This window comes from Neophocaena asiaeorientalis, unplaced genomic scaffold, assembly GCF_003031525.2.
Source record: "Neophocaena asiaeorientalis asiaeorientalis breed wild unplaced genomic scaffold, Neophocaena_asiaeorientalis_V1.1 scaffold254, whole genome shotgun sequence".
NCBI lineage: Eukaryota > Metazoa > Chordata > Mammalia > Artiodactyla > Phocoenidae > Neophocaena > Neophocaena asiaeorientalis.
Genome location: NW_020174705.1, coordinates 2,066,465 through 2,077,265, shown reverse-complemented (window position 1 = coordinate 2,077,265; position 10,801 = coordinate 2,066,465). Strand labels below are relative to the sequence as shown.

At 42.2% G+C, this 10,801-nt stretch overlaps 1 protein-coding gene across 1 annotated transcript in view; it reads right to left on the bottom strand.

Annotated features, from left to right (window-relative positions):
- The window catches only part of LOC112409464 (ATP-binding cassette sub-family A member 17-like), a 77,403-nt gene that overhangs the window by 62,287 nt on the left and 4,315 nt on the right, over positions 1-10,801 (bottom strand). Inside the window, 3 exon segments of the mRNA XM_024759614.1 lie at positions 4,004-4,283; positions 5,744-5,906; positions 7,075-7,202. Coding sequence (XP_024615382.1) covers positions 4,004-4,283; positions 5,744-5,906; positions 7,075-7,202 — 571 coding nt within the window.

Below are 10,801 nucleotides of genomic sequence, written 5' to 3'. Positions count from 1 at the left end.
AAAAAAAAAAAAAAAAAAGACTTTGGGAAGGGCTATGTACTCTACCCTTCCCTCTCCCTGGGAGATTGACAAGCATATTGACATATTAAGACATTAAGATGCCCTGCAACAAAGAAACTCTTTTGGTCTGTTAAAAAAAATATCCACGTGTAATATCTCCTTTGTTCACATCACTTAGTGGTTATATCGCAGGTCACAGCAAAACGTGGCAAACATATGCACTACTCATGCCTTTCTTATTTTTTCCTCTTAATTGAAAGCTGTCTTCACCCAGGGGTTTCCCTCACGCTTTCTGTTCTTCAATTTCACTTAAATATTTTTCAATTTCTTATTAAAATGGAGATAAGTAGAAATGTAATAGAACTTAATAGATGAGGATGTAGAAAAATGGTTAGATTCCTGTTTAAAAAATTATGCTTAAGTTAGTGGCATAAATTGATGTCCTCATGCCTAAAAATGTACACATTTTGTACAATATGCCTTTTCCTTCCCTTGTGCTCAGAAATAGTCCATCTTTTTAGGGGGCCTGGGGGTTGCTTTTCTTGTCCCGTATATGTCCCAGGCATTGCCTAAGTGATAGCTTGCCTGTCACTCTAATAAGACAGTGAGTTGTTCTCACTGTCACATTTATCAAAGCCTTAATGCTTCCCTATCTTTTACAAACACACACACACACACAGACACACACACACACACACACCCTCTTGGTAAAAAGAAGTGGCAGATGGGGGACTTGAGAAAAGAATGTTGAAGAGGATTCCACCCCATTGCCCATGTGCTGTGCTTACCCCGGATTGGCTCACTCTTGATTTTCATGCTTTATATGAGTCTCACCTTCTTTGCTTCCACCCTTCCCTCTCCTGTCGCCCAGCAGCCTCCCTGGGTCATTGCTTCAAGGTGTCTGGTCACTTGAGAAAGTCAGAGTTAAGGTAAAAGATGGGAAATGGGGCTAGGAAAGTTGATCCAAATCCAGAGAGTTTTAAGCATCATTTTTGGGACTACTTTTTTTTTTTCCATTTTTGTTTTTAACACCAAAATACATGGCATTAGTTTTATGAGAAACTAGGCGTTTGGAAAGAATGATTTTGATAGGTTTTTGGCCTATCCAGAATAAATTTCAATCTTTTCCAAACTTTGTTTATTCACCACACGTTTTTTTTTTTTTTTTTTTTTTTTTGCGGTACACGGGCCTCTCAATGCTGCGGCCTCTCCCAATGTGGAGCACGGGCTCCGAACGCGCAGGCTCAGCGGCCATGGCTCACGGGCCCAGCCGCTCTGCAGCATGTGGGATCCTCCCAGACCAGGCACAAACCCGTGACCCCTGCATCGGCAGGTGGACCCCCAACCACTGCACCACCAGGGAAGCCCGGCAGGCAGATTCTTAACCACTGTGCCATCAGGGAAGTCCCCCCACTGTAGTTTTATTTTTTATTGTGATGTGTTTTCTGGCTTTGGTATCAAGGTAATGCTGCCTATAGAATGAGTTATGAATATTTGTGTTTTTATTTTTGAGTAAGTTTTCTTTAAGTTATTCTGGATTCAGGTCTCTTATGAAATAGTTTACTTGCAGATGTTTTCTCCCAGACTGTAGGTTGTCTTTTCACTTGCTTGACTGTATCCTTTGAAGCATGGAAATTTTTAATGCTGATGAAGTCCAACTTAGCAGTCTTCTTTTTGTTTGTTTGTTTGTTTTGCGGTACACGGGCCTCTCACTGTTGTGGCCTCCCGTTGTGGTGCACAGGTTCTGGACGCGCAGGCTCAGCGGCCATGGCTCACGGGCCCAGCCGCTCCGCGGCATGTGGGATCTTCCCGCACCGGGGCACGAACCCATGTTCCCTGCATCAGCATGCAGACTCTCAACCACTGTGCCACCAGGGAAGCCCCTCAGTCTTCTTTTTTATCACTTGGGTTTCTGATGTCATATCTAAGAAATCACTGTCTAACCCAAGATCATGAAGATTTACTTCTGTATTTTATTTTAAGAGTTGTATAGTATTAGCTAGTTCTTACATTTAGGTTTATAATCCACATTGAGTTAATTTTTGTGTATGATGTTATGTAGAGATCCAACTTAATTCTTTTATATGTGGATATCTAGTTGTTCCAGCACCATTTGTTTAAAAGACTCTTCCTTATCTGTTGAATTGTCTTGGCCCCTTTGTCAAAAATCAATTGATCAGGGACTTCCCTGGTGGTACAGTGGTTAAGAATCCGCCTGCCAATGCAGAGGACACAGGTTCGAGACCTGGTCTGGGAGGATCCCACATGCCGTGGAGCCACTATGCCCGTGCACCACAACTACTGAGTCTGTGCTCTAGAGCCTGTGAGCCACAACTACTGAGCTATTATCACCTTTGGGCCCAAAGGGGTGAGAAGGAAGGGAGGTCACAAGACCCCAGGAGAGGAGAGAGTCTCGTGGAGCAAGATAACTTGAGAAGACAGTGACCTTCAGCTAACGGACAAACCAAGCCCAAAACTACCTGTGGGGAGAGAACTGGGATGGGGGGACAGGACACACCCTGACCTCAGCCCCCTACTTCCTTCTTCTGAGGTTCTTAGGGCTCCCTCCTCATGGGAGCATGTTTTGGAACATGGGCGGCTCAGCCTTCCAGACAGAGAACAAAGTGGAGAAAAGTGAAGAGTGCATCTGGAGGGCCAAATAAAAGGTAGGAGGGTGAAAGGAATGAATGGTCCTACAGTGCTGCCCAGCACAAGGCAAGCACCACATACAAGTACATACTATTAAATCAACAAACAACATGTTTTATGCCATTTTGTGTTAGTTGGATTTTGTTTCTTGAGCTATTCTAATTTTTTTTTCTTTTAAAAGGAAAGCTGATCCCATCGACTATTATTTTATAACTGCCGTATTTGGTCTTCTGCTACCTTATTTAATATTATACTTTCTGTTCTGTAGGCTTTTTTTGGTGATTTCCTTTGTTTCCTGTCTTTTGGTATATGAACTATATTTTCTTTCCTTTTATTTTCTCCAGGGTTTTAAGAATTATATGTCCGACTTTTAAATACTATTGGTGGTTACTCTTAAGTTTTTCAAAAGTGTTCTTTAACCTACTCTTGTCTAAAGAGTAGACTCAAGCGTGAAATAGGAAACACACAACCAATTCAGTGGCATTAAGTGTAAACATTTGATGCCCACCCCTTCCCTCCACCAATTTGTTGCTGAAACAGTTTAACAAACAGGAAAAAGAAACTCTCTCTCTCATCCAGGAACTAAAATGGGTTTCCAACAGCACATCAGAAGCTTCTAGTTTCCCTGGGGTTTTTCAGTCGGTGCAGAGCCAAGTGGAGAGGCCTGCCAGGTAAGCCACTGTCCCACCATCACCCATCGCAGTGCAAAGCAGGTTCCCTGCCTTTCCACCCTATCAAGGCAGCAGGATGAGACTGCTCCTTATGCCTGAATATGCAAGAAGACAGAGCAAACCAAACACTATTGGTGAGGCCAAGCATAGCTCAGGGAGCCACTGGCAGGCTATTTTAATACATAAGAATCAACAAATAGAGAAGAAAGCTAAAGAGTGAGAAGAGAAGTTTTTTTAAAGAGCAAAAGGTGAGGAGGGAAGTAACAGGAGTGATTAAGTAAGCAACAGAGGAGTGCAGAAAGATCAACTTTGTCTTAAGTTGTATCTTCTACAGAACGCTTCCCATCTACCTTGCAGCAAAATGAGACCAAGTTAATTTTGGATGATTATTTCCCTCACTTATCAGTTAGTCATTCCACAAACATATTCTGAACACCTATCATGTGTGAGGCTGCGTATTAGCAAATCAGGAACCACTAGGCTGGACGTTCCCAGTCTAAAAGTAAGAATTCATGTAATAACATGAATTAAGTTGCAAGCTGGTTAAAATGATGAAAGAACTTCCAAGTTGCTTGGAGTTTGCTCTGATACCTAAAGCAACCTCTTACCTGCCTTGGCCTCCCTCCTACTCTGGCCATTTTTATTAGCAGCTCCCATACATTCCTGTCCAGGGAGAGGCACACATCTGATGTGATGGAGTTACCTTCAATTTTCTCTCTTTCTCCAGTGCAATGGAATTGATGGTGGTGAGCTCAATGTAGATGAAGCTGAGCATGAGGAAAAGAGGGAACTCATTCTGAAGGACCAGGAAGAAACTGTCCTGGACATAGGCTCCATGTGGGAATCTCTTCAGAAGCACACTGAGACTCTCAAACAACTTGGTCGTCTCATTGGGAGCGCGGTGCCACATGATGGCTTTATCTGTTGCATGCTGTATGGCCAGGAAGCCTTCTTTGTTGTATCCTACAGCATAAAGCAGTGGATATCAAGTATAAGAGACTAAGAATGAAGATGAAAAACAACAGATATTTCAGATGGGTCATGGCTAGCCATTCACACACAGACAGGAATAGAAAAGGCATTTCTATAGCCAAGATGCTACAATATGGAAGAAAGAGCAGAAAGTCACAATGGGAACCCTGTGGCTGAGGGACAATGTCTTTTATCAGAAAATGGGGTAAAGTAGTTCTGGGCAGACAAAATAAGGGATACCCAATATTACAATCTTCCAGGTGGGGCTGCATCTTCTCCCCTAAGTACTCAGGCTTCAGGGAAAGGGTGCCCATTCTGCAGTTTAGCTCATCCAGCACACAGAAGTAGTTAAATTCAAAGCACTTGGAAGACACAGCCCCCCTCAACTGCTGTGACCTGTCTCTGAGTTGTCACTGCTGTAGTCCAAGGGTTATCGTCACTGAATTTTGCTGCCAAGCCTCAAAAACAGTCTTTACCATAAGTAACCCTTGTTTCAATATAGCACAGCTGGTGTGCTAAGGTCAGCTTTGGGGAACAATAGATTGAAAGGCAAAGAGCCCTGGTTTTGGAGTCTTCTAAGAAATAATGGCCTCACTACCAAGCAAGGGTCACCAGGCCTCCAAACCGGCAGAGCCAGGGTAGGATATGCCAGCACTGGAGTAGAAGGGACTAAGGTCTTCTGTTGGCCTAAACCTAGGGAGGCCTCCAGATCTGTCAGGATGAAAAAGGCAGGAACAAATTTGATGATAAAGTTCTGGGAACTATTAGATATTCTTGACTGCAGAACTGTTCACATCTTTTCTAGAATCACATGAAACTATAAACCCTGGGACTTGGATTCCCACTTGGGGAGCTTGCAAGCCCAAGGCTTCAGGTCAATTGTGTGGTTACTTCTACAAGGTGCTGCAGACTGTCAACTTAATTTTCTAAGAGCAGTTAGTTCCCTAGAGGATGGTTACCCTAAACCCCTCACAAAGAGGGAGACCAAAACTCGACAGTGAAGTGGAGGGCATGAGTCCAAAAGAGGATCAGTTCCTGGGCCTCCAGTCATGAATACGATGCTTATTGCAGAGGACAGAGGATGAGCAGATCTCCACGTTGTCCCACTGTTCTCCCATAGTCTGCAGAGAGTTAACAGCAGGTACACATTTTTATAAGCAGAAAAGTTAACACATACAGAAACATAAAGAAGGCACTCATTCCTGTAAAATTCCATTCTTCTCTCGAACAATTCAGTATCAGCACAAAACAATCAAATGCATAACTGCTAGACTAACTTACTCTAGATTGTAAGCATTTTACAGAATGCCACATTTCTAAATGTAACTCCTTCAACATCTTCTGAAATGTTACTGTAGCAAGTGTTCAGAGAGCAAAAACAACACAAATAGCATCATAAATATGGGACAAAAGCAGGCTGTGCTCATGATAACACATAGAGGCTTCCTCACCAGGGGATCCCCCATCGGAAAGACCATAGTCCCGGGGTTCTTGGCTTAGGTTAGGAGGATAAAGATAGGATGTGCTCCAGCCTTGAAAGTCATCTTCATGGAGTATTAGCCTCAAGAATAAATAATTCCTCTGAAAACTACTGAAGCGCAAGTAATACTTAACCTATGAAGAATAAAGAGAAACAAATTCGGTCATGAGATTGTGAAACTCAGAAAAGGAACAGGACAGAGCAAGGGTGTGCCTGACGTCAGCTGTGATGGGAGGAAAGGCACCCACAGTGGTAGATGTCCCTCTGCAGAGCACACTGTAGTTGTGGTCTTCTCTGCATTCTGCTGTGACCATCCTAAGAAACAGACAAGGGGCTATTGAGCCCCCATCCGGATAGGAGTGCTGCAGAATAATTCTGAGTGCAGGCTCTGGAGCCAGACCACCTGGATCCAAACCCCAATCTCCTAATGAATAGCCATGGCACTTTGGGCAAATTACTTAATCTTCTTGCCTTGGTTTCCTCATCAGTAAAATGGGAATGATGTTAACAGTACCTACCTCAGAGGTGCTGTGGGATCAAGTGAGATGGTCCCCGTGATGGGCCTGGCATTAGCAAGTGTTCGAAAAATGCCTTGTCTCCACCTACCAACATCCCATGCCAGTTCTAACAACTGATCATTAGATAAACTGTACAGCACAACACAAAAGCTCTACATTAGTGGTTTTCCCATCCTAAAGCAGAAAACAAGTATTCTGATATTTAAAACACTGCCTTTTCCTTAAACAAACAGATCTACCATATCTGAAGTCCATGGGATTAGTAATAATGACAATAACTATTCCTTCTGGAAAATGCCTCTGCTCCAGGCTCTGTTCTAAGCACTTTATAGGCATAAATTCATTTAATCCTCACAATGGTTCTATGAGTTACGAACTACTATTAATCTCATTACACTGATAAGGAAACTGAGGCCTAGGAATGTTAGTGACTGTCCCAAGGTTACACAGTAGGACGCTGCAGAGCTGGGACTCCAGTCTATGGAGTCTAGCATTGGGGCTCGCTTCTGTAATCCAGCAGCTGAAAATATGCCATCCTGTACCCTTGGGACAGAGGCTTACTCCAAAAATGTCTTCTCTTTTAAAGAATCTGAAAACTGGAAGGAATCTCAAAGTCCAGGATATAATATATAAAATCAGGAGTATTCTCTTACCTCCTCTGGAATTAAGATTGCCACCAGCTGACAAAGCTGACTAGAGGGAGCTCAGGTAACAAGACTGCTTATTGAACTTATGCTCAAGGCTGGGTAGCACAATAAGATTGTGATGGAAAAGATGCTCTTACCTCAAGTGGCAAGGGCTCCTTGCTGTCATTGAAGCCATGATCAAAACCAATTCCAGTCAATACGTAGAAAGCTTTGGGATCCTGAATTATGTAATTTTCAAATGAAGGTACTGAAGGATAGCCTAGAACTACAGAGAGAAAAATCCAGTTAGTGAGTGGCTGGTGGGAAGGCAAATGCTGCCCAACTATCCTCTTTCTACCGAAGGAGATATGGTCTTGCCAGCTTCTCAACTGAAGGATGGAAACGGTCATTCACTCAGTCCTTCATTCTGCAAACAAATGGACGCATCTTATGTAAGATGCCCGGGGCTGTGCTAGGCAGTGTGAATACAAAGTCAAATGATAACAGCCTCAGGCTCCGTGGCATTCTGAAAGCTCTTGTATTCGAGTTCTTCTTAGCTAGGTCGCACTTAGGGCTACAGTACACAGAGCACAATTCTTGTCCATGTTAATGAGGAAATTATTGCTCCGTTGCAGCCTTCTCTTCACGGTTATAACAACCAAAAGTGGAAACAAAATCATAAAGAAATATAGCTGCTCTGATGAGAGAAGTAATTTCTATAGTCAACTGCCCTCACATCTGACTGACAATTTAATACAGGATCCTCCTTGAAAATAATTCTTTCTCAGAATGTTGAAGGTGTTACTACACCATTTAGCATGCAGCGTTGCTGAGTGTAATGTGTGATTTCCGTGTAGGTAACCAGAAGCCAGTGAGACTTCTATTCCTTAATCTCTGGGTTCAGAAACGTCACTAATACATGCCCAAGTTTCCTCTTTTTTGTTCCCCTGCTTGTAACTAGTGAACCCGTCCAAGGTGGAAATGGTGTTCAGAAATCTTTTCTATATTATTTTGTTTTCCTCCCCTCATTTGTCTCCTTTCTTCCTTCTAGAAATCCAAGTAGATGAGGTGGGACTTCCAGACCTGCCCTTCATGTCTAACCCACCTTTCATACTTTCCATTTCTTTGTCTCTTTGCTTTACATTCTCAGAGGCTTCCCTCACTTTATCTTCCCCATCACCAACAGAACCTCAAACATGTCCATTCTATCATTTCCATGAAAGTTATTTTGATAATCGTTTTTAATTTCCATGTCCTCTTTCTGTTTCTTTCATGGTTTCCTTTTCACAGGAGTCCAGTTTCATTTTGGAGTGGCAATATTTTCTCAAATGTCTCTGAAAATACTAATGAGAATTTTTTATTAACTAGATTAAAAAAATAACCAGGGCATGCACATGGTAAAACTTTGAATGATACTAAAGGTTAAAAGGTGAAGCATCATTCACCTACCATTCACCCCCAATTCCTTTATCATGACACAATCTCTTTAAGCCACTTTCATTTGTATGTTTAAAAAAAAATCTATGACTTATGTTTTTGGCCATGATGGAGTAATGGAGATTGAATTTACACTCCTACCACAAATAACAAGAAAACTGGACAGGAAAGAAAAGAATCAAGAATCAGACAATGGACAATATGTAGCACAGCATTACGATTCCTGAGAAAAGAGAAACAAACAAGGTGATCACTAAGATTGCCCTGGTTTTCTGTCTGGAGGCACATTTCAGACCATAGAATAGGGAGGGGAAACCCAAGTGGAATGCAGCTACTTGGCTGCATTGACAGAGATTAGAGTTTGAAGAGTCTGAAATGGCTAAGAGTTGCAGGGCAGAGTTCCCAAGAGAAGAAGGCTGTGCTGGGAAATCACCCTAGAAATCTGGACAGAGGACCCCTTTAATGAATACTAAGATATGCCCTGCCTGAGCAAACAGGAGAAGTATGAGCTAAGTGGTGCCCAGAGCCCACATAAGACCAGGAGGCATTTGAGTTCTGACCAGCCAGTGTGGACAGTTCCTGGTGATCACCTGAGGCATTCAGAAGAGTCACACCTCAGTAATGGGATAAATTATCTTTAAAGTAAAAGCTGTTCCACACCTTCCCCACAAAAAAGGTTAAAAGTCTTGATAGACTTTTTGATGAGACTGAACTTTAACTTTCTAGCAGAACAAAACCCATTCTTTAAAGGAAAACAACCACTTGATCCACGAAAGTTGAGACTTGATCCAGTTCTCAAATTGTATGATCAAGACTTCATTTTGTAGATAAGTTCATTTGTACCCTTTTTTTGGATTCCACATATAAGCGATATCATATATTTGTCTTTCTCTGATTTACTTCACTCAGTATGATGGCGGGGGGAGGGGTAAACTGGGAGATTGGGATTGACATATACACACTACTATATATAAAATAGATAACTAATAAGAACCTGCTGTATAGAACAGGGAAATCTACTCAATACTCTGTAATGGCCTATATGGGAAAAGAATCTAAAAAAGAGTGGATATATGTATATGTATAACTGATTCATTTTGCTGTACACCTGAAACTAACACAACTTTGTAAATCAACTATACTTCAATAAAAATTTTTTAAAAAATGACTTTTCTTTCTCTCCCTCTGTATTACTTCTTTGATGTCCTAAGATGGTTGCTAGCAGCCCCTGGGACTAAAACTTCCCAGTTCAAGTTCTGAATTGAATAACAAGGGCCCTGTCTCTTAACCTTTCTTCTTCATTTTGTCAATTCATCTCTCTCTGTGTTGTACTGTGTTGTGAAAATTTCCTTCAGATCTATCTTCCAATTCACCAGTTTTACATTCAGCTGAGTTTTATACTCTGATCATTTTATTTTTCACTTCTGGAAGTTCTGTTTGGTTCTTTTTTTCCCCCTCACACCTGCTAGGTGACTCTTTATAGTGAAATGCTATCTATAAATATTTTCAGGTTGTCTTTTATTTCTTTAAATCTAGTAAACATAGTGATTTTATAATGTGAGGCTAATAATTCCATTATCTGAAATATTTCTGGTTCTGTTTTTGCCATCTATTGTTCATACTGATCTTCATCCTTGCTGTCTTGTTTCCTGGTGTGTGCTCATTGACCGTGATACATTTGTGGCCACACTTCTTTGAGATACAGAATCACAGCGTGTTCCTCCAGAGGTTTACATTTGCATCTGGCAGTCGACATCTCACTCCGTAGTTTGACAAGTTTTCTTTGGACAACCAGGTGATGTGAATTTGAGCTACAAATCCCTGGGACGGGTGCACCTGCTGCTGTGCTCAGTTGGGAGGCAACTCTCCTCAGAGCCCCTCAGGAGTGGGAATGAGGTGTGTTTTCTTCTGGCTCAACCTTACACTAAGAGTACAGGCATTTGGGATCCCAGCTCTATGGGGAGATGGTCTCCTGTGAGACGTCCCTCCTGAATGAGGCTTGACTTTTTCTTCTTTCCCTCTGTGCCTTACAAGGCTTGAAACTACATCTCAGTTCCCCCTCATATGATGCAGTTTTCATAAGAAGCAGTTTGAGGACTCCACTGACCTCTCTGGGTTCTTTCCTTCACCTAGATTTTTTCTTAAGAAAAGTATCTAAGAATATGGAAATATTTTAACAATACAGTAAATAAAAAGTAGGTTACAGGGGCTTCCCTGGTGGCGCAGTGGTTGAGAGTCTGCCTGCCGATGCAGGGGACACGGGTTCGTGCCCCAGTCTGGGAATATCCCACATGCCGCGGAGCAGCTGGGCCCGTGAGCCATGGCCGCTGAGCCTGTGCATCTGGAGCCTGTGGTCCACAACGGGAGAGGCCACAACATTGAGAGGCCCACGTACCGCAAAAAAAAAAAAAAAAAAAAAGAGGGAACAAAAAAAAAAAAAGAAAAAAA